General features: G+C 34.2%; 2 protein-coding genes across 2 annotated transcripts in view; one reads left to right on the top strand and one right to left on the bottom strand.

Annotated features, from left to right (window-relative positions):
- The window catches only part of LOC127840335 (uncharacterized protein DDB_G0271670-like), a gene marked incomplete at its 3' end in the record, with an annotated part of 75,931 nt that overhangs the window by 1,864 nt on the left and 48,709 nt on the right, over positions 1-25,358 (bottom strand). The gene's annotated exons all lie outside the window — the stretch shown is intronic.
- On the top strand, positions 3,546-10,398 carry LOC127842404 (uncharacterized). The gene is made up of 8 exons (XM_052371895.1): positions 3,546-3,690; positions 6,181-6,298; positions 6,784-6,834; positions 7,596-7,780; positions 8,211-8,350; positions 8,478-8,707; positions 9,795-9,955; positions 10,119-10,398. Exons 2-8 carry the CDS (start codon positions 6,246-6,248, stop codon positions 10,214-10,216), a joined length of 918 nt encoding a protein of 305 aa, XP_052227855.1. The 5' UTR covers positions 3,546-3,690; positions 6,181-6,245; the 3' UTR covers positions 10,217-10,398.

Raw genomic sequence — 25,358 nt, 5'->3', positions numbered from 1 at the left:
TAGTTATTAAAGAGCACTTTTTTTGCAAATGCTTGTTACTCAACACTGTTCATTCACCGCTGGCGAAATCTACATTATTCACTTATTTAACTAGTTTGGTCCGAATTCACTTCCATATTCCGATATTCAACACTATCTTTTTGCTTTATCTATCCATTTTATTTAAAAATAAAGAAATAACTCTATGTGTTATTTAATATTTGCTTAATATATATAGGCAATGAATTAAATTGATATTGTGGGGGAAAATAAATCTATCTTCTAGATTTCAATTAAACAGAAAAAAACGCATGTAGTATTTAGATTGAACATATAATATCATAGTGTAAATACGCATAACGCACATACACATGTATTCCGAAACCGATGCTGATCAAGACATTCGCGAAAAAAAAATCTGGCATTTAGGAACGAAAACAAATTATAGAATACCTTCTGTTTACTGATGTTGTACTCATAGAGTATTGTAGTAAGATCAATAGCAACATAAGAAACTAACTGGTTAACAAGGTACGAATATAAATATTAGAATACGTTCTCTTTACGGCCACAGTACCCCAGCAAGTGTGTTACTTGTTAAACTTGTCCTTCTTGTCCCTGGTATAACGTTTTAAGCATTGTAAAGTTTGACGCGCCTGCGTTGAGGAACGTTTGACACATTAATACGTCTGCTTGTTGTTAAAGCGTTATATTGCATCATTGAAAGGAGAAAGATACCCCGCAAATTGAATGCCGAGTATGCCTGGTATGTGGGGATTATTATACGCGCAGAAAAAATAATATTTTCGCATCATCTTGAGCACTTGTAACAAACACTGTTCCGCGTATGACCTCGATAGCATGCGCCCTACAGCTTTATTAATTGATTTCACTATGGGCAGCAACTCTAGATGGGATTTCGAGATTGCATAAGGCACATATGGGTTACCGTCCTTCTGCATTATCACGGACAAGCCAGGTCTTTGAGTGCATATTTTCGAAAACCTGGCTTCTCTGGATAGTTCGTCTCATGCTTCCGAAGAATCCTCTTCCACTGCATTTTTGACAAAAAGGTCTCACTGCTCCAGTAGATATATCAAGATAAACCTAAATATATCTGGGATAATCCCTGGCATTGAAAATCATTGTTAAGAAATCGCGGTATTCTATTCAGGAACACACGCTTTGCAAAGTATCTACAAGAAATATTGCATTACTGTCCAAAAATGTAGGTTTTCTTGCGTCATGACATTTTTCGAGCCATTCAATATCTAGCACTGCGAATTAAAAGTCAGTATTGGTAGACAGTATCAATGACTGTGAGTGTTTAACGCCAAACCTGTGTGCTACCGCAATTCTGTCAATGTCCGTTTGCGTGTATGTATTCCAGCGTTCACATCCGTAAAGTGCTGTAGGTATTACCACTGCTTGGTATAACGTTTTAAGAGTAACTGGGTTTAAACCTCCTGTATGTCACCCACTATTCAGTATGTTAAGGAACGTTCCTGGAAGTTTGTTGCTAGCGTCATTTGGTTGTAGAAAGACCAAGGTGACTGTACACCTTTACTTCATTTAGTTGTTGTATCATTTAGTTGTTGTGTTCCCATATACAACTTTCTCTTACATCACGACCTTACACTGGCATTACAGGCGATAGCGTCAAACTTGTTGGAGTTATACTGGAACCGCCACTGCTTTTAGTACTTGTCACAAATTAATATAATGCATTGTAGCCGTAGAGCTTCAACAATAAGGAAGTAGAGTTTACATCTCGATAGTTGTTTGGGTTGTCTTTACATTTTACCGCCTTATGTAGTGTTATTATCTCATTGTTTTTTATTTCAACCGAGACATAAATATTTCGCAAAATATTTGTATATACGATTGCTATGATGGGCGAAAAGATATCTATGACAAGAAGTTAATGTTCGTAACATATATTGTCAAATCCAGCGGCTTTACCGGTTGGGCAGACTTTTATGGCAGCGTTAACATCTCTCGGTAGAGCAGTTACAGTATTGCTGTGTTAGATCGTCGACATTACACTCGTTCCATATTTTTGACGCCTTGTTTCTACTCGTTATTAAATGTAGGGTTATCTGACAGAGTGTAAAGTATCTTGAAATTGTTACCCCCTTGCTAGGTAAGCTACCATGCGTCACTTTTTGTCAGCATAGGTACTATTTAAATCAAAATAGTTTTGTTCGTTCACAAAAAGTGGTGGATAAGAGCAAGAATGGTTTTCCTGATATAGATTCTGGAGTATACTTGTTCGCTTTATTTTATTGTTTACAAAACAAGCGGTTTATAAAATAAGTTTTTGTGTGTGCTAGCGTTAGTCATACAATATTACAAATGTCACTGCATGTGTTTCTATCTATAGCAGACATCATATTTGCAGTCAGAATACAGTGCTTAGATAGAGCGACTTATGAACATATTTCGCTTTATCTTATATAAACGAAATGTTCCTCCTCCAAGACAGTCTTTAATGATCAAGAAAAATGTGTGCGTTTTAAGTTTGAATTGTAAACTTAAGATATGATTTGTACACAACATAACACTATAAACATGCAAACAATTGAAAAACTATCAATATCCATTCACAATATTTAAGATAAACATTCCAGCCAAGCTTCATTTAACTATGGCGAACAATTACTATTTGTTCCATATTACTGGTCTAAGTTGATGTCCGTAACGCTAAAACATTATTCTTAATTTAACAAATTGTGGTTAAGGAAATTAAACGAATGTATTTTATTTTGCTTGATAAATACAATATAAGGTTACATTTATAAACATATAAATGTATATCTGAATACTGCTCCGCATCTACACGAAGGACAAGACCGATGAGTGTCCGGAATATGACTGCAACTGTTGTATCACGAGATTACATACTGATGACCGCCAACAGACGACAGCTTTTTTGGTTAAAACACGTCGCCAGAAACTACTTTCTGTACATGACAATTTTTTAAGGTCTTCAAGGAGGTCGACGACGATGCCGTCATAAGAAAATATGATGGATAGACACTGTGAAAGAGTGGACATACCTTTCCAAAGATGAACTACTTTCAGCAGCACACAACAGATCTGACTGATGGACGAGAACGAGGATACTGATTAAGGGAATGACAATGATGATGATGATGATGAGGAGGAGGAGGAGGAGGATGAGGATGTTGATGATTATAATGACGATGACGATGATGATAATGCTGCTGATGATGATGATGACGACGACGGCGAGGACAACTACGACGACGACGATGATGACGATGACGACGACGATGATGATGACGATGATATTGATGATAATGATGATGATGATTATAATGATGATGATGATGATTATTATTATGATGATGATGAGGAGGATGAGAATGAGGAGGATGAGGATGAGGAGGATGAGGATGAGGAGGATGAGGAGTAGGAGGAGGAAGAGGAAGAGGAGGGGGCGGAGGAATTTACTGTATAATCCCAATAGATACGCATATGCGACACATATGCATAATGTACACCTTAACATAAAAGTATCAGTGTTTATAACATGAACGAAGTTTTATGTGACAGCGTTAGTTATCGCTTCCTAAATTTTGAACAGATAGCATAGATCAAGGGTAGTGTACAGTGAGAGAAAGAAATTGATAAAGTATTCACTTATACCCGATGGGACTGTTAGGTAGCCAGTTATTTGTGAAACAGGTAATATACTCGTTTTTAAGCTTTTTAGGTTTGACAATAATATAATTTCAGTACGTCTTTTCGAGACTCTTCTTGTACAATTATATTAATGATTGTAGATATATATATATAATATCACTTTACAAACAAATAATATATAATAATTACACTTGTTGTAGTAAAAAAAAAGGGGCGTATGAACATATTTATAACGCTATTTTTGTTTAAAAGACCGATGGTTTAAAGGCTCTGTGGAGTGATACAACAGGCGATTATGTTAATGTTTTAACAAAAACAACAAACAAACTATAGTCTGTCTTTAACATCTGCAATAGTGGTATACCATATTTAAATTTTACACAAGTGTTGTGTGCAAGGACTTCTACATTTTGATAATTTATGTTCACTTCCAATGGTTTGTTATGTTCAAAACGATGATATTGCATTAAATTTAATATCGCTCTATAGTATGTACATATTCTCAAATTTTGCAAAAGGTGTAGGCTATGCTTTTTGATCGGAGGGTTGATATCGCACTTTTGCAGCGGTATAAGTTGGTTATTCCCCTTGACCGCATTCCAAGAACCGCAGATCCTTCGGATGGACGGATTGTGTTGATAAATATTTGATTCAATATTATGTTATAGTCTTCACTTAAAATAATTTAAACTTAGGTTTTATATCATTTTGATTATATTTTCCAAAGCACCATAGACTGTTGAACTTAATAGCATGTATACACATCATTCAACAATTAAATCTACTTAGTGGTCGGGAGCATCGAGTTTCAAATTCTATAAAAGAGAATTGCGAGCTGGACTTAAAAAGCAATCACTTTGTAAGCATTGATAAACCAAAAGGTAACACAGAATTAACAAGTTTGTTAAAGGGGCCTTTTCACAGATTGTGGCATGTTTGGAATTTTGTCATTAAAGTGATTTTATGGGCATTTTTCACGGTTGAATTAAGCTGAAAAGAATTAACACGTAAAAAGAATTAGTTAAAATGTGGTAACTGATCTATTATCTACAACCCATCTTGCTACCAGTTGTTTATAAATAATATATATTATTATCGATATTTTACATGACTCATATAGTCCTCTAAGCCGAAATGATCCGTAAAACAAAAGTGTGTCTTTGTGTCGTATGAATGAATCTGCATGAAAACTACATTTAGACTAACATCATACATAGAATAATTTCTGTCGTCAGTTGTCAAAACGAAAGTACGGTTGATAATAAAATGCATTATTGTTCTCTTTCCGGGATATTGTTTTAGTATGTAGATGCTGCATTAACAAATATAAGTGTATATGAAGTGAAAACACCAAAAATAAACAACGGTGGCGATAGACACCTATATACAGTTAGATGCTCATAATATCACTTTAAATGCTTTATATAGATAAATGTAAACCTTGGATCTAAAAAGCTCCAGTAAAAACTCAAGAATAAAATTTAAAATAAAGAAAAATAAGTGAACCTTAGCAGGGCTTGAACCACTGACTCCTAGAGGCATGGAAGAAAAAAGTCAACGACCTAGACCTCTCGGCCATTCTTCCAGATACAGTGACTCATGTATTTTTTACTCCGAATAAGTAATCCTTGTAGTTTCACAAAATATATCCACACTTACAGAACTCTCCAAATTATTCATTCGTTTAGCGTCGCAACGCTTGATAATTTAAGGTTTTGAAATCGTCAAAAGATGCATATAATTGCTATTTTTAGAGCATGGTAAATGTTCAATATTACTGTTTCCTCACAAATATCATAACTCAAACGAAAATATGCGAATCTGAAACAATTTTTTATTAGTTTTGTAAATGTACTCAAACTTGAAAAGGCCCCTTTAAATTCACTAAGAATCTGCAGTCATCATGAATTTGCTAAAATTGTAAGAAAATATTTCTGTTTAATACAAATATAATTAAAAAATAGTGCACTTTCGTACTAAGGCAGACATAAGTAGCATCATATTATATATAAGTATCCGTCTTATAGAAGAATTGTTAAGCAACTGTTATGTAGCAGCATTCATGAAATAGTGGACATCTCCGCCACAAACCGACACTGTTTACATGAAGAGAAGGCCAGTTGTTGAGGACAATATCAACCAGTATTTCAAACCCGAATCTACATTATATAGGCAGAATACCCCTTATGTTTCGAATTGTCAGTCGAGTGTCTAGAGGCGTCCACGATTTTGTTTTCAGCTTCTTCTTCACTATGAAAAAAAACATTTTTCCAGAAATATGTATTTGTGTTTTTTTATAAGGTTCATTCAGTTGTTGTGAAATACTGAATGAAATCCATTGATATATTTTCAGTAACAATACATCAATGTACATATCGACGGTTTCCAAAAAAAACAGTTTACCGAGGAATTCATTAGTTTTTATATAACGAGAGATGCCTAAGATTACATTATTGACATTTTGGTAATTTATTTCGTCCGTAAAATGTAAATAATATTGTGATATTGTGATGACGTGTCAATTATATATAGGTGAGCACACCAGCGCATCAACAACCCTTAACATACCAATAATCCACAACGGGAAGACAAACAGTATGGGGGAGATGAATGACTTAGTGTTGCAAACAATCATTTTTGGAGTCGTCGTGTAAGTTGCTCCGTATAATGCGGACTTACTTGTCAAGATAGTCGATTATGGTAACTGTTTTGCAGGACTTAAACAATCTTTTTTTAAAGACAATTAATATGAAACTAACGTCTGTGCATACAATAAGTGTCGCAGCCATTAATATCTTCAAATCTCTTGTTTAGCGGTAATTGGATTCATTCGACACAGGGAATTATATTCTTTATATTGTTTATACAAATAAGATTTGCGCATAGGTATATACATTTAATGTATACACACTATAGAAGACACAATAAGATATATCATTTACATACGCAAACAGTTCAAATAAATAAAAAATAAATGAAATCTTAATAAGAAGTCGACCATACGACCAAAGGTTTGATAAGACATCGTGATATATATATATATATATATATATATATATATATATATATATATATATATATTCTTATTAACATACATGATTGCTTTATAAATAAACACCTACGCTATTTTTTCAGGTTAATGATGTCTGTGGGTCAATGTCTATGGTGTCAGATGGACCGGCAAAGGTATGTTTAATTCACTATATTGTGTATATTAGGAGTATTGTACACCATTCAAGACGTAATTTGAAACTAATACGTCATGGATTAAGTATTGAACACCCTTCAATGCCTTCAAGCGTAGCAATCACAACGGTGAAAAGTATTTTATTCGTCTTTATAGCAGGACCGAAGCTAATTAATGTACATGTTAAATAGGTTTAGATAAAACAATCAGGGATCGAATGCGCAAAACGAGTGATATATAGGATGATATATTAATTGCACATTTTATATTTGTCTTACTCGTCTGGTCTGACGACATTCAAAACAATCGTAGATGTCACAGACGTTGGGCTATAAAACCATGTTGTGGGTATTACAAATGTATTTGTTAGCATATAAAACCATAACCCACACAAATACATAAACTTTTTATGAGCGCATATACGATATTCGCTTGATACTAGTGTCAATTTATATTCGATTTGAAAACATGATTCACTTTTGTAATTCATCTTGGGTTTCGTTGTGTGTTGATTTATCGGACGTAAGACAAGGATATACCGGTAACTGATAGTTAGTTATCGACAAGAATGTAACACAATATGATAGTCCAGAATGTGTGTGTATGTGACATGTGCATAGTATTCATACGTGTAGTAGGTAAATGGGAGAAAAAACGCCTGTTATAAATATATATGATTGTTTAATATTAATATTGTAAAAAATGTGTTGTTTATTAGGTAAACGTTCTTTGAAAAAAATTATTTCACGCTATTATATAGAGATACAGAAGAGAAGAAAAAACGGAATACCGAAGGGAATGAAACATCTCAGGCAAAACCAACTGAAAAAAAGCGAGCAAAATTGTACACGACAGACAGCGAAAACGATAAAAATGCACCAGATTTGTTGAACAAAGAACGGACTCAACGGCAAGATCAAATTCAGCGTCAACGATCACATGAAGGTGATTTTATAGAAACACATGCATTATAATTGGAAATGTCATACATATAATTTGTCGCTCGAGAAGAGCTTTGTATATTACGAAACATGCTAATGACATTTCCGAAGGAAAAATGTATCACAGATTCAACGACAAATCACGTTGAAAATACACAAAATAACTAGAAAATGTAAATGCCATTTTTAATGTAATGTTTCCATTAAGAATGCGCCTAATGGTTATAATATGATCAGCATATTTATGTTTGTATTAATTGTAAGCCTACGTGCAAGACACAATGTTAAATTTCTTGCTTTGATTAAATAACCTGCTAAACAAAGGTCAAATAAAAAGTGCATTTTTTGCAATGTGATAGAAAGTAGTCTACATCGCTTTATGATATAATGCTGTCCAATTATTATTTGATGGTGAATTTGTGTTCTAATTGCAGCAAGCAAACAGATGCTTTTTGGTGTTTACTGCAATGTGGTATCTACGCTTGAAGAATACGAAGCACGAACAAACAGGGGTACAACGATGCCGAAATCAAATATAAACTTGCCCGATCAGTCGAGAAAAACGCTTAAAGATGTAAACTTATTTTTTTCTCTTCGGCTTTGTGTACATTTACATATTGTTCACTCAAAACTATATTGTTTTTACAGTCAGTTATTCTCTCCGTCTATTGATTGCTAAATTAATGCATTTCATTTAAAAGGTCAGATGGAATGTTCAAACGCAACTGTTGGTGTTTGAAGAGCAAAGCAAAGCATGTCCAACCGAGGTAAAACATGAAGTAAACAAAACGTTGAGAAAGAAAACACTAATATGGGCTGCAGTGAGGGAGGAAAATAAATTAGAAATAGAGGATACAGATTATTTCATATGTCAGCTGTATGAAATTCTTGTCAAAGGAAAGACTCGCCACGCATTTCTTGACAAACCAAGGTACATACGTAAGCGTATTTTGATATTATCGAATCACGTACTACAAACGTACTTCTGTCCGCTAACCACCTAGTGCGCTAAATTGTGGCTGATCATTGAAGTAAAATCTTAAACTATATTATCTTCTAAAACATATTTTAGCTTGTCGCATTCAAATTACCTTCTAAATTTTGTTTAATGATATTGTTTTGTCACATACGATTTAATAAAATAAACATGATAATTTGCCAACTGATCCTCGAAAATTTATAGTTTTCATTTATCATGCATGCAAACCACTCACTTTGACGAATCTTTCTTGCATACTAGTACATATTTTTATATGCCTCGAAATAGTTATAAGACAACCATTTTGATTGGCTCCGGAAAGTGTCGTCTTAATGTGGATGTCATTGCACAGATCGATTAAACAAAGAGTGGATTAGCGTGTTATGTTAGAGATTCAATGGGGATTCTTGTATATTAAGTAAAGAATATCACCATACTTGCTTATACAGTAACCCATTTTGATTTTGATTGTGCCTGCAATGGCAACATCAATACTTTAAACCATCCACAACCTTTAGTTTTAAATTAGAGTTGAATAATACACCAAAAATAAGAAAAACGGCGGTCTATGGTCCCTTCGATCGATAAAGGGTGTTTTAAAACACAGGGGGTTGTCAATAAGTAGAAGAAGTAAAATTTGGAAATGATGTTGACTCGTTGGAAGGGATTTTAGTGGGTAAGAATTAACAAAGAAGAACATTAATTTTACATTAATTAAGTTGCGTTTAATACAATGATCTGCGAGCATTTAAATATTCTTTATCCAAATATCTTATATGACTGACGTACTGTTGAGAGTAAGATGTGTTACTAATGATGCTAAGACGCCCTTACATACTTCGGTGGGATGTGGAATTGATTTATAAGCTCACATCTTTTTATATTGAGATGAATCCAATGTTACGATACAATGTTAATGATACCAGTAACATGCTTAAATATATTCTTAACGCTTTTATTGTTGTTTGATCACAATGGATTTTTAAATCATTTTAACTCATCGTTTTTATATCATATAAAATTGACATATGCATTCCAGGAAGCCTACTTCATACAAAACAATACAAGACACAATACCCATTATTATGATAGGAAAACATAACACCGCCATGTTAGATGAAACATTTAAGAAAGATCCCAAAACGATTGCTTCTAGTCCAATGACAAGAACTGCTTATACAGACGACGCTTTTAAGCTAGGTAAGAATAGTGTGATTTACATACGCAATTAAGTGATACATTTACGACAACCTGTTGTGAATTATATCGTCGTAGCTTTTGCTGACTGTTCATTGTGTATATTAATGTACTCTAGTTATAACCTACAATATTTATCCATTACTTATATAAAATTTGTCCGCAGGTGCATGCCGTCTAAAACGTATAAAGCATGGTTTGAGTCAAGACCTGAACAAAGATGTGGAAGATTTCGAACGAGAGGGGCCCGATGACTTAAAATAAACGAAGCTGTGTTATTGTCAAAATTGTGATTGTGTTAGTTCTGTCCTTAACTGTTTATGTTTTGCGCTTTCCATGTGTATTATTGTACATTTTTATGGGTTTTGGCAAACCAATCGACCCATATAATGCTTGTATAAAGGTCCAGGAATAACAGGAATGTACATATAAGTAAATGTGATTTCCAGTAATTTTCCGATGACATATGTTTTATGTTTTTAAGCATCTAAACTGTGCCCATTGTCTTTGCAACAGTATATTTTAGAGCATTTTACGACAGGCCTGGCAATTGCACGATATGGGGCTTTGTCACTTTCAGATAGGTAATGCTATATCTACCTTTTTCTTGAACTGCATGTTTCGAAGATCTAACGCTCGAATAATGTAAATTATTAGAAGTACTGAATTAATAGATATTTTGACGCTTTGCAGATTTTCGTAGGTTTCAATGATAAAATAGATGAAACAAAAATTAATAGTGAAACATTTCCCTTTTTATCAGGCTCCTAAACAAATCCATGACAACACACACAAATTCGTACACATACAAATTAATATTGTCATTTGTAACAAAGATGTACAATACATTTCTAGTATTGCATGTAGTGTATTGGTATTTATCCACATGTCATATAAATAACAGACTAGCGGGTGTGAAAAACATTATTTTGATATATTTTTTGGAGTTTTAGCATTCCTGTGTAATGAAATGTTTTAAATATTAATAATATTTAAAAACAGTTATAAACTTGGTTTAAAAGCATTAAGCGGACATACATATTTCGTACAAGTGTCGTGCGCATATTGTAAATGTTAGTGTTACCACAGTTAAGCATACTTCGTTTAAGAAAAGTATATGTTGCCGCTATTTATCATTCTAAAGTCGCAGCAAATTATAGAGATATTAGCCGGAATAGCGGCAAATACAATTCTTAAAATAAATTAAATCTGTATTGGTTTTTTAATTACGTCTTCATTTTTTTCTAACATTTTGTTTTCTTTGATGAAGAGGTAATTATATATCAATTTTGAAAAGCCTTTAACTTTTGAAATTATTTAGCTTGCCGTTTGTTAAATGGTCAATGATCCAAAATGGAAGCTTATTTGGTTGTATCCTAACAAAATAGACGTTTTTCTTCCAATTTTTCTTAATCCACATGAAACAATAATTTTTGAAGAATGGTTTCTCTCAGCGACCACTGCCTCTGACTATAAAATGTCAACTTTATTTATCAATCAACTTAAGTCATTGGCACCACCTGAACGTCCAACTTTAGACGCACGTCCCATTTGACGGTCCTAGTTTCACCGAATATTGCCGAGACACTGTATTTCATGAACAATCCGGATATAATCAGCATGCCCTAGAAGCTAGACCTTCTGCAGGTATGCAAGGTCCAATGTTTGGTGTTTTACACATTAAGTGAACCTTATAATTATTATTGTTCGGTCATATGATTTTAAAATTAAGTTATCGTGTCTGTGCCATGCTTAATAAATATAACATAGCAGAGGCTGAATTGAGTACTATTTCAGATATTGTTTGACATTGTAATGCAGCGCCCCCCCCTGTTGGATGTTTCTCAACCTTTGTTTACCTGATTACTTTATGTTATGGTCAAAGTATTTGTATAGTCGATTGTCGTAGCTTTAATATATTCTATTTATAACCTCTCAAAGAAAGAATTTGAGTAAAAAATATAGATCTTTTCTAGTCCCAAAAATAAGCACTTTAACATACATTTTTGATTCACTATCATTTTACTTCGTTTGTATTTAATACTTGGTAATTGTATTAAATTTGGTAATGTACTATTATGCAATATGTATACAGTTAAAGGTACAACTTAAAATATTTTCCACGTTTACGAATGGGTTGTGATTGTATGTTTCTGTACATATGTAATGCGAAAAATGTTGAAAAATCATATAAAACTTACCCTGTGGAATTAAAAGTGAATTTTAAAAAACAACCGGTTCTTAGAGCCACCTCGGAAGTATTATGGCTTATGTATTAATGCATCGCAAACAGAGGTGGTGCCTGAGATTAACGGCCGTGATATAGTACACTATAACTTCAAATGAATTCTGAGAGCATTTCGATTTGGTTTGCTTTCGGAACGAATATGTATCATGTTTTGTATTAATTCATCTTTTGGATGTGTTTGTTATCAGAAAACGAAGATTATATTGGTTGGTTTGCGTTGGTGTGCACTTGCAATAAAAATTTACGTTATGTTTCTCCACGCGTACACAGGTCTTTACTCCTGTTTGAAAGAATATTAAACACTTAAACAGTGTAATGTATAGTGTATAATATTTAACATTTCTGATTGTTTTGTGTATCTTAAAATGATTCATTACAGTGTGAACAAGATCATGCTTCCGCATGGATAATAAGAGTTTGTTCAGTAAGATTCCTCTTACAAATATGAAGAAACATTGTAAATAAATCAATTATCGTTTATCAGGTATAGTATTTCATGTTTAAATTTCAAAACTGTTTTCCAGTACTTATAACCCACTTTTCTGCCGTTACTTGTTATACAGATTGTACCTCTCTAATATCTGATACGGGCTTGAACAAATATTCGCTTGTCGTCACTCAACCAGTTTATCATTTGATGCATAAGAGCTCTGGCGCGTGAGTGTTTGTAATTTGATAAAGAAAGTATGAACTAATGTCCTTGTTTAGGACAACCACTCAAAAACAGAGCTGTACTTGATATTTTCCTATCTGCAAGAAAAAGTGTTATCCATTTAATATAGCAATTTTATAATGTTTAGAAATACAACACAAGATAAACTTGATGACTAAGCAAAATACAATTAAAAAAAACATCAATTAAAATTAAAAGACCCAGAGCAACGATACAAAGTTATTTAACAATATATGCACTCGCAAAATCTATATTCCCTGAATTTTGTATGGACTAGTATATATATATTTACTTGCCTGCGCGAAGAGGGCAATTATACTAAACAATAATGTGGTACAATAATACAGTTTAAGGAATTAGGAGAGATTATTGGAAATCAACTCTGCATTTGTTTATATTTGATTCAACTGTATATACAACTTTATATAACTGTATTCCGTCAAAATATGGTGGTCATTTCAGCCAAGTGTGCTTACTATTTGCGACGCCATCGCATTCTTATTAATTTTTAAGCAAGGTAAAATATTCGTTACCGTAAACAATTGTTATGCTAGATTTCACACAACTCGTCTTATGAAAAGACAATACTTAATTGTGTTGGTATTGCATACATTTGTCTTTTTTTCTTTACCACACATGCATAATGTACACTCACATTTATGTATAATATGTACGATATTATGTTTTACAGCTTAAGAAAACGCATCTTCTCACCGAATAAATAAAGTAGAATATAGGTTAGACTAAGCATTTAATTAACAACATGAAACCATTGTTGGATGAGTTATTTGTTACACTGGTGATATGGTCATTTTGCGATATCAATATTGCAAGCGTTGTACTCAGGGACCTGTTTACTAGATTATTTTTCTAGAGCTATACTTTTACAAAGGGCAGGTGGTTTATGAGCTAACTAATGTACTACACGCATGCTGTAAACTGATATATAAATGGAACGCTGCAATATTATTGTTCTGGGAATAACCTATCAACGACCGTTTTTCTCATTTGCAGTTTGAATATCAATTGGTATTTCTTTAAACAATAATGGTGTGTTAATTGTTTGTAAACGGCCTCAACAATTTGATTATTACTTTCGCTTGAATTCTGAAATAAAATTAATTCTCATTTTTTATGCAGCAAGTGTTCTTTTTAAGTGTAGTCATATATATGACTTTAACGCTGGTCCTGTTGTGTTGGGTGTTGATTATATACTTGACATTTTTAGAACTGCAAAACTAATACGAATTAGTGGAGAGTTAATTGTTGATAAGACAATAATACATGCAAACAATTTTGACATAAAACAGGAGTACTTTATAACCATACTCAACGGTTTGTTATCATAAAAACGATTGCAGTGCACATTCTAATTTAATCTGTATTTCTAGTTCAACAATATAATGTTGTGACCTTAATTATTAAGAATATTACATCATATTTAAACCAGTATTACGTATACCTGTTTAACAGAGCATGGTTGATGTGTCCTTATGGGTAGACTATATATTAGTCGTATTGAGCAATTCATTATTTCGGTTTGCCAACAAAGTGTTGCAAGTTGTCATTTTATAGTATCGAAGTGCCAACTTCTAAATAGTCACTTAGCTAGTCGCACTTTATGTCTAGTAGGTATTCATTCATTATAACAATATATGTTCTTGTTTAGTGTTACTATGGAAAAAAGGCTCCCATAGTTCACAAAAAGCATTGTTCAAAAGTCTAGTCAATCAAAACTTTGCTTGCCGCGGCACTGATGTGGGGCAGTCCGTACGGATTTATAATCTACAGTAACAGTGAAATTAAAGTTTTACCTTTTACGGAGGGGAGGAACAAATATCCAATACACATTATCGGATCATCTGGGATTGACTATAAAAAGCAAAATATCATTATACGCATCATATACAAAGCAGTACACAGTTACCAAACTAAACAATACAAAGAAAGAAAATTCCCGGAAATCGATACCCCGACGTAATGTTAAAACCCTCCAATATAATGGAATTTTATTGAAATGCAAGCAATATTTATGAACTTTCTCCTTTAATTATAACATCGAATATCTATTGACATACTTGATATCGGGCGTCATACGTCGTCGACTTATGGCGAATAATAATCCACAAGTGCGTTGCATATACACGATAGAAAAAGAAAGGCCGGATCCGAGCAAGCCCTTATCCGACAACGAACAGAACTCTATATAGTAAATTCCATCATTAAGGGATGGGTTGGGTATTAAAACGCCAAAAAAGTGTGAATAAACATTGCATATACGAGTAATTTACCGTTATGATACACTATTTGGTTAGATTAGTTATGTAAAATGAAAATATATTTTTTAACATGAGACGAAAAGGTCATCCACTCATTTCGACACTGGAGATAACACATGCGAACAAAACCTACATGCCTTGCCATGAGAAAACACGTATAAGCATCATAATTATTATATATGATGTTTGTCATCCAAACAATTTCGGAAGTACTGTGCTGTATGGAATTCCAAAATTGCCCAATACAACATGAAATCAACTAAGGCGAGCTTAATCTTGCATCCTTTTCTTCGTCAAGTAGTAAATTGATAGATACCCTTCTATAAATTGCAATAATAATTGACATTAGGAATGGGTCATAATGAACTTATATTTCTGTAGAACGTTTACATACAACTGTTAACTATCTCACCTCAAGTAAATATATGTTTTAAAGATAAAGCTAGCAGAAAGGTACTGGTATTAAAAACTCAGCCGTATGAATTTTGTAGTAAATCGGTTAACATTCTCAATATATACTTTTTAATAAATGTACACTCATGATCATGGAAATTATAAAAAAACATGATATTCAACAATTGATTAAGCACGACAAAATTAGAAACACGGAAGGTACGAAGTGTTGTAGATTCATTCGTAAACAAAACACACTAATAGACTAACAGTTATTTAGGAAGCCGAACATTATATCAGCTGAGCGACAAAGGCGAAGCATTTGGGTTTTAAATCGGTTTAATAGTTTCCTTTACAACCATGCAAAGTTGACAATATAGAGTTCGCGATGTACAAACTTTCAACAATAATCAGTCTGGGGCAGACACATTTGAACAGTCATTACACACATATTGGGGACTTCACACCAAAATCAGAACTCATCGCAAAAGCACTCAATACAATTTACAACATAACGATAATAGGCATGCACATTTGATATGTACAAAGCCCTCAGTTTGGTTTTTGATACACTCCGTTGGCCTGATTATAATATCGTAGGGTCATATGATTTGTAATATATGGTATCGTGCCTATCTCATGCGTGCTAGGTAGAACATATGACGGTCTGAATTCGAGTTCAAAATCAGATATCGTTGGACTTCACACGCATAGTCCCATGATTATATCAGTGTTTTGTCATATTCTTAGTTAAATGGGCTATCAGGTCGTGGCTAAATCGATACTGGATGTCAAAAGGGGAAAAAATGAGCACGAATTCAGATAGTGATTTTCATCGCAAGCAAATATTTTTCGAAAGGAGTTATTTGTTAAAGTGTTTTTTTGTTTATCAGTTTCACATGAGTATGTGATTCCCAGGACCAAAAGCATATCAAGCTTATTTTGAGTAAAATTGTTCTGTATCGACCGTGTGTAAGGAGCATTACGTTTTGTCGCACCACTCATCCGTATATTGTATGGTATCCATAATGTAGGTAACACGTAACAAAATACGAAAAACAAACAAGCATTGTCGTGTGTGCGTATTTATAAAGTGTGTTTCAATGATTTTAAGATGGCGCTTTGAGAACCCCTTTGAATTTATAAACACATCTTCATATAAAAGGTCGGTTGATTCCGATATTACCAGAGTTATGATCTGTCTATATCTAAACTGGAATATTGTTAAATTTTAGTTGCATGTAACTTAAACATAGTGAACAGTTAAGCAAATTGACAAGGATATTTAGCATCATGTTAACCTCTTATTTTTACGACATTTGTAGAGTTTTGCAACATAGGTGTTTTGTGGGGGACATTGTGACAGTTGTTATTTAATTCAAAATAATTAATCTATTAAGTGTTAGATATGACTGTATTGATTACATAATATTTATTAAAACGGATCATATTTAATACCGGGTTATCAAATATTTAAAAATAACCTATCAATTTATTATTTAATTTTATAAATTTCATTACGTTCTTTTATTATAATCTATCAATTTATAATTAAAGTTTATAAATTGTATTACGTTCTTTTATTTCTGACATCTCTTTATTAAATCGTGATTATTGTGTAAGTTTACTTTTTCCTTTCAAAAACAGTATAGCAATTTGATGATTATCAAACGATTAGTTACAAAAAGGATTGAGTTTTTATTACAGTAGGTTAACCAAACTTTGTATCAATTGTATTTTGCCAACTGGTACTGTACAAAACACATTTTCCGACATTGTAAGTACGTCTGCTAATAGTCATATGCTGGGCCTTTCTTGACAGACATCCTGCAAATGTAGATGGCAGAAACTAGAGACCATGTGACATGGATACAAATCAAAATTGAAACTTGTTTTAGAAGCCTAAAGGTTTATGTCTAAAATCACTGAATGTGAAAATAGTCAATAAACAATTGTTATACAATTTTGTAAATATCTTACTCTCCGAAAATAAACTTAAATTGTACTTCCACACAAACACATTTGCCGTATGTGGTCAAATTGTACAATTAACATGTACAGTCACTAAGTTCAGCAGTTACAGACATCACAAATAGCCAACATGGTCGTTGATGGCCATCGTTGATCGTTTAATTCTGTGTTACTGCAATATCATTTAAAATTAGTCTTTACAACACATTATTTCACCAGCCCACTGTGCCAATTACTGAACCTTTCACATGTTTTTCCGTTTGGTTAAGAGTCTAAAATAGATAAATAATGAAAGGCAAAATACAAGGTATAACATAAACGGTACCAACGTGCAAACGACTTTCGGTAATACAATACGGCTCAATGGAATAAGGTAGTGTATTGTATAGTGAAATAAATTTGCAACGTTTTAAATTGACATTTTCCGTAAAAGTAAATATATTGTTTTTTTGCGCGCGACACTGACTGACTTTTTCGGCAAAAGGGATTCCTGAATGGCTATTCTTACTCATATAAGTGAGGGTTGGTAATACCGTGTCTTATCGTGTCAATTCTATGAGGTTAAATTTTATTTACACTTAAATTTATCATGAATATTGCTGGGCCAAGTGTGAGGTTGAGTGCTCTAAAACCGGTTTAAACTCACAATGCTTTTCATTGACCGTTGTTTTGTATTGTGATGTTTTGTACTGTTTTGGTCACTTGCCTTAAATAAAGGACCAACTAATTGTATATTATGAGAATTCAATACTGCTTCAGCAGCTGGAGTTTCACTTCTTTATACTTTATTATTGCTGTTATAAATGCCTTAAAATTGATCTAGAAACCACAGGTAACTTTTATCTCAGAAATCACAAATAATGCACCAAAACGCATTATTTACCATATTAAAAAAATAATTTTTTAAACAAAATATTTCCTTTTATTTGAAGTATCGAATACATGTCTCCGGTAGATTAAGGTAGAAATATCGTATCAATCATTAGTTACAAGCAGACGACAATAAACCATGCGTGAAATCGATTTGAGTAGTGACTGTCTCACGTCACTAATACGGTATATATGCTCGTGTTTCACGTATTTCGTTCTTTTTGCGAAATAGCTTTGGCTGAGAAACTTGTGTTTATACATCCATTAAACGTATATCTACAATGACTGTTAGAGGTCGTAGCGTGCGAAGACGGGTGGGGCAAGCCGTAGCGAAACAGACAGAGAGAGGGACTGGACAGTTGATCCGGCCCCGGCGAAGGAACATAGGGCCAGATGGCGTAGAAGGAATGCGGCGGAAACGGCGCCGGTACTAGAGCCGGCATCAGCTCCTGTTCCTGGACCACAGCCAGAGGCGGCACCCGCAGCAGCGCCACCTGCAAAACGTTAACGCGCAGACGCTAACGCCGCAAATGGTGAGTGTTGATTTCTTTGGTATTTTTCGCACAGCCGATGGGCTACCACGTAGTCACAACGTGTGTAAGCACGAGGCAAAAGCGTGTAATGCAAACAAAATCGTTTCTAAGTCAAGTGTCTGTCTAGAATGGATAATATTAAAAAAAAGTATATATTGCATAGACAAACTAATGATGATCTATCAATTTACGTGTCTGCGTCGCTTACACAGCGACATGGATTTGTTGTGGTGAATATGTTAATCTTGCATTATTGCTTAAAACCGTCCAAGTTGATATTTTTACTTCATGATTTATACTTGCCTGACAGACATATACATAAGGATATTATTCCCGATTTGCCTTATTCCGAGAGTGCTACAGTACATACAACAATTCAAATGCACAATAATTCTAATAGCCCCATTTTGGCCCAGACGCCATTGGTATCCACAATTATTACAACTAGCCATAGCTCATCCAATAAAATTACCAGAAAATCCCAACCTGTTGTGCCAACCTCAATCTCAAATTCTTCATCCAAATCCAGGGGTGTTCCAATTAGTGGCATGGTTGTTATCGACAAACACCTTGCAACAACAGGGTTTTCAGAAAAAGCTAGAAAATTACTTAGATCCAGTTGGCGGTCAGGCACACAAGCTGATTATAATGCAAAGTATAAACGATTCTGTAGCTGGTGTGCACAAAGGAAAATTAATCCATTTGAAGCAACTATAATCCAGTGTGCGGACTTTTTAGCAGACTTATTTCATGATGGATTGCAATATCATACAATTTCTGGCTATAGGTCAATGCTGTCTGCAATTTTACCACCTGTGGGAGACAGACCCATAGGGCAACATCCACATATAATAAGAATATTAAAGGGTGTATTTAATGAGCGTCCTCCTGTATGTAGACTAGCTCCAGAATGGGACCTCCATGTTGTTCTTAAAGCTTTACAAAAATATCCCTTTGAACCAATGGCTAAAACAACACGTAAATATGTTACTTACAAGACAATTTTTCTTGTAGCAATCACAACGTTTCGCAGGGTCGGAGACCTACAAGCGTTAAAATTTGGAGAAGGTGCAGTTACAGTTCAGAAACAGGGCATAACTTTCTTACGTAAAGGTTTGGCTAAACAAGATCGACCTTCTCATCTAGCTCCAAAGATTTTTGTGCCATGTTTTAAAGATAATAAGTTACTTGATCCAAAGCGGGCAATAACATGGTATTTAAAGAAAACAGAACCTTTTCGAGTTAAAGACAATAAGGATGAAACAGCATTGTTTTTGAGTATCAACAGTCCTCATAGGAAGGTGTCGAAACAAACTTTAAGTTCCTGAATTGTCAAGGTCATACGCCTGGCTAATGAAGATAAAAGTATGAAAGTTAAAGCCCATTCAACTAGAGCAATTGGCCCTTCTTAGGCACTTTTTAATGGTGCTTCAATGAATTCCATTCTGGAGGCAGCAGATTGGTCTAGAGAAAGCACATTTATGAAATTTTATCTCAGAGATGTAAATACATCAGTGTTACAATGATGATTATAATGGGATAAAGAAATCCTTTTTAGCTCATCTATTTTTAGAAAAAAAAATATGAGCTATTGTCATCACCTTGGCGTCGGCGTCGGCGTCGGCGTCTGCGTCGGCGTCGGCGTTGGCGTCCGGTTAAGTTTTGCGTTAAGGTCCACTTTTCTTAGAAAGTATCAATGCTATTGCATTCAAACTTGGTACACTTACTTACTATCATGAGGGGACTGGGCAGGCAAAGTAAGATAACTCTGGCGTGCATTTTGACTGAATTATGTGCCCTTTTTATACTTAGAAAATTGAAAATTTTGGTTAAGTTTTGCGTTTAGGTCCACTTTTTTCAGAAAGTATCAATGCTATTGCATTCAAACTTGGTACACTTACTTACTATCATGACGGGACTGGGCAAGCAAAGTTAGATAACTCTGGCGTGCATTTTGACAGAAATATGTGCCCTTTTTATACTTAGAAAATTGAAAATTTTGGTTAAGTTTTGTGTTTAGGTCCATTTTATTCCTTAAGTATCAAAGCTATTGCTTTCATACTTGAAACACTTACTAACTATCATAAGGGGACTGTGCAGGCAAAGTAATGTAACTCTGACTGGCATTTTGACAGAATTATGTGCCCTTTTTATACTTAGAAAATTGAAAATTTGGTTATGTTTTGTGTTTAGGTCCACTTTATTCCTATAGTATCAAAGCTATTGCTTTCATACTTGCAACACTTATTAACTATCGTAAGGGGACTGTGCAGGCAAAGTTATGTAAATCTGACTGGCATTTGGACGGAATTATGGGCCCTTTATACTTAGAAAATTAAAAGTTTGGTTAAGTTTTGTGTTTTGGTCCACTTTACCCCTAAAGTATCATAGATATTGCTTTCATACTTGGAACACTCGCAAACTGTCAAAAGGGTACAGTAAAAGGACAAGTTGCATAACTCTGGATGTCATTTTTACGGAATTATGGCCCTTTTTTGACTTAGTAACTTTGAATATATGGTTAAATTTTGTGTTTCGATCCACTTTACTTCTTAAGTATCAAGGCTATTGCTTTCAAACTTCAAATACTTTCATGCTATCATGAGGTTACTGTACCTGGCAAGTTGAATTTTACCTTGACCTTTGAATGACCTTGACTCTCAAGGTCAAATTATTAAATTTTGCTAAAATTGCCATAACTTCTTTATTTATGATTAGATTTGATTGATACTTTGACAAAACTACTCTTACCTGACATACTACAATAGACTCCACCCAAACCATCGCCCGTGCCCCCCCTCCTTTCCCCCCCCCCCCCGAATCCCCACCCCCCTATTTTTTTTTTTTTTTTTTTTTTTAAGATCATCTCACAAATGACCACCACACCCTCACACTATACCCCCCCACCCCACCCCCTCCCCAAATTTTTTTTTAAACGGTTACAAAACAAAACTATTTATTTTGATTATTTTATGTTTGAAATACCGTCCAACCATCGCACCCAATAATCCCCCCCACCCCCCCTCCCCCCAACCGAATCCCCCCCCCTAATTTTTTTTTAAAAGATTATCTCACAAATTACCACCACACCCTTAAACTATACCCCCCCCCCCCCACACACACCTCACCCCCCCCAATTTTTTTTTGAAACGGTTAAAAAACACAAATATTTATTTTTATTATTTTATGTTTGAAATACCCTCCAACCATCGCACCCAAGAATCCCCCCACCCCCCCACCCCCCATCCCCCCCCCACCCCGAATTTGTTTTTCCTTTTTTTTGCATTTTTTTAACAAAATGTCATAAATGTCCACACACCCACACAATGCACCCCTCTTCACTCCACCCCTCCCTCCTTTGTAATTGAAAATGAGAGTCCCTTCACCTTTAAAAAGAAAATAGATGAGCAGTCTGCACCCGCAAGGCGGTGCTCTTGTTATAAAAAATTGAACAATGATCATGGAATAAGAGTTCCAAGGAATAAATTGAAGAAACAGTTTATTTCCGACGGATTGTGTTGGAGAGACATTGAATTTTACTGAAATTCATATATTTGTATTGTTACCAAGTAGGTAAATTCATTGGATGTAAATACGCATTTGGTGTTATGAAGAACAGTATCCAGTAGATACTTTTTAGTCTTCTAAGAAGAATTTAGAAGACGTGACAGATACTGAGGATATACACCGAAAATACAACCACAACCGAGGTTAGTATTGCTTGGTAATCTATCCGTATGTATATTTCTGTCAGGGAAGTATAAATCATGAAGTAAAATTATTAAATTTTGACAAGAATTTGAATTTTAAGAATGGATTTATACTTGCCTGACATATTACCACCCACCTCCCATATATGTATTTTCGGTGATGATTTGTCGCCGAAATAAAACTGACTAACGGGGTTTACGCATGGTATATAAAGGAGGTTTTGATCACGTGATGATGAGAATAGATCACGTGATGGTTATTTTTAGCGGATTGTTGATGTTTAATCGGGAATAATATCCTTATGTATATTTCTGTCCGGCAAGTATAAATCCATTCTTAAAATTCAAATTCTTGTCAAAATGTAATAATTCTCACAACAATTCAGTTATCTCAGCTGTCCAGAATTGATCAGTATTCGCCAGATACATTCTTAAGCTTAACTCTTCGATCATAACCGGTCCTATTTACTACCGATTATATTTTATTTCTTACTCGGGATCTTTTGTATATATTAGGATATCTTGATGCTTATTTCGTGTGTTAATGTTATTCGTTAAATTTTATTTCCATTTCCGCGCTAAGCACTAATTATTTCATAAATAAATAAATAAATATATATATATATATTCCTTGCCTGATGGTTTGATGATAATAATTCAAAACCAACGATCTTGCCATGGCAGTTCAGTTTTATTTCTGTAAAGCGAGACAGAAAATACGGTTTGCGTTAGACTTAACAAGTGATAATAGGGGTGTGATTTCGATCTTGATAGGTCGGCTATCTCCGGACATTCCGTAAGACAGTTTTCCACAAAAGTGCTATCTGGTATTAATCGGTTTCTCCTTTTTTGGAAAGTTCAAATTTTTTTCTGGTGAATCAGTGACCAATTAACTGGTAATAATATATTTTTATAATTCCTCGGTGCTGAATAAGTGACCTGCGATGAGTTTGCGTACTGTTTTTTCACCCTGATTTATATTCTTGGAACTGGGGATGTGTGTTGTATTGAACCGAATTATCTTATAAATATAGGTCTTTAACCTCAACCAAATATATGTTTTGTTTCGTTTTTGGTAATAAGAATTTGCTTGCGAAGTATTTTCTTGCTGTAGGTAAGGACCGGTGTTAAAACATGTACTTTTTTCTTGTGTTCTTTGTAACCATTTGCTATTCTAATATGATTATTATATATAATAATTATATATAATATAAAATAAAATGAAAATTATATTTAATAAAAATAAGAATTAACAATTAATATTTATATATTAATCCATGAAGTCAGTGTTTTGTTTTTTAAAGGGATTACACCATACTGATTTTCGCAAAAATGGTGCCAAATATGCCAAAAGCATTAAAAAATAAAACAAATAATCATGTACATAACGGAATCCTCCAGACTATTATTAACCTGTGACGTACGCAGGTTTTGGGTAACGTGAGCGCCGGTTTCACATGATGTCCGCTCTGCGCATTTCAAAACAAAGAAGAACTACTAAAAAGCAGTGTGTTTGTGTTTTGATCTGAATCCATTAATGCTAATACTTTGTACGTTTATAGACATATTTTAAGTCTTTTTCTGTTAGCAAGTTATCTACATTTATAATATATACGATATCGGTACGAAACAAACGTGGCTGCGTGTGTGAAAAATGGATTAGAACTGGAAATACACGACACACTATACGCGTGCAAGTCAATGACATGTACAAATGAAGATTGCTGCGCCCATGAATTAAACGGTAACGGGCATTTTATATTAACAGGGTAAAATAAATCATAGCAGACGATATTTAAAGCTGAAATCTAAACTACGTGAAAACAAGCGGTCGATAGTAAAGTTAACATGGGTCGGGTTATACGAGTATTGAAAATGTGGTCATTAAGCAGACGGAGTGTATTTACGAATTAAATCGGCACTATGGGACAACATAATGTGAACATGGTTTAAACGAAATGTACATGAGTACGACAGCGTGTATTTAGGCTGGTTATTACATTATTATTCATCATTAATGCAAATGGCGTTGTTAATAATGATACAATGGTCACGTGGTTAGAGACTGGGTCCGTTTGCGAACACGGCAGCAATTCCAATGCCGGTTTATCTATGGAATGTGTTTTTCCCAGGCCATTTTAGCGTGGCGAAAATTCACGCCGCCCTCACGCATAGCCACTCTGCCCTTTTCAAGGGCAAATTTCGCCATGCGCCCTTATCGATAACATCTTTATTGCCTTATAACCTAACTTGGTCAAAATTAGCGTCCTTGATTGTCTGTGACGCTCCGACTGTGCTTGATTTACTCGAGAGACGTCAACGTCTAATCGACTATATTAATTGAGCAGATTTAATCTATTACAGTGCTCGATTTATAGGAAGGTCTTACTGACTGTTCCAAAGCTGTGAATTAGTCATGCGTGAATAACCCCGTGTCAGTAATAATCGAAAATGTCAGAGGCTATGGTATACCAAGCGCACTTTTCGGTCGGCAATGTGTACTCCTCCACGATAGAATCGTTACTTCGGAGACTTTTGATGAAAAACTCGATGTTATTCTCGTGGCAATTGTGCATTATTCAGTTATATCAAAACATATATTTTTTACGCATAATTACATTTAAAAACACAAACAAATTTATTCTTTATCGTTTTCGTCTTTAAGATAATTAGATCTTATTATTGAAATAATTACTAAGACGTATACTAATTTAACAAAATGCGAATCG

The sequence above is a fragment of the Dreissena polymorpha genome, chromosome 8 (assembly GCF_020536995.1).
Source record: "Dreissena polymorpha isolate Duluth1 chromosome 8, UMN_Dpol_1.0, whole genome shotgun sequence".
NCBI lineage: Eukaryota > Metazoa > Mollusca > Bivalvia > Myida > Dreissenidae > Dreissena > Dreissena polymorpha.
Note: the sequence above shows the minus strand (reverse complement) of the source record. Positions and strands in the feature narration are given on the sequence as shown.

Coding starts and splice junctions, on each gene's coding strand:
- LOC127842404 (XM_052371895.1), top strand. CDS start 6,246: ATGGGGGAGATGAATGACTTAGTGTTGCAAACAATCATTTTTGGAGTC. Junction 6,835..7,595: donor TGTCAGATGGACCGGCAAAG/GTATGTTTAATT, acceptor GCTATTATATAG/AGATACAGAAGAGAAGAAAA. Junction 7,781..8,210: donor GCGTCAACGATCACATGAAG/GTGATTTTATAG, acceptor TTCTAATTGCAG/CAAGCAAACAGATGCTTTTT.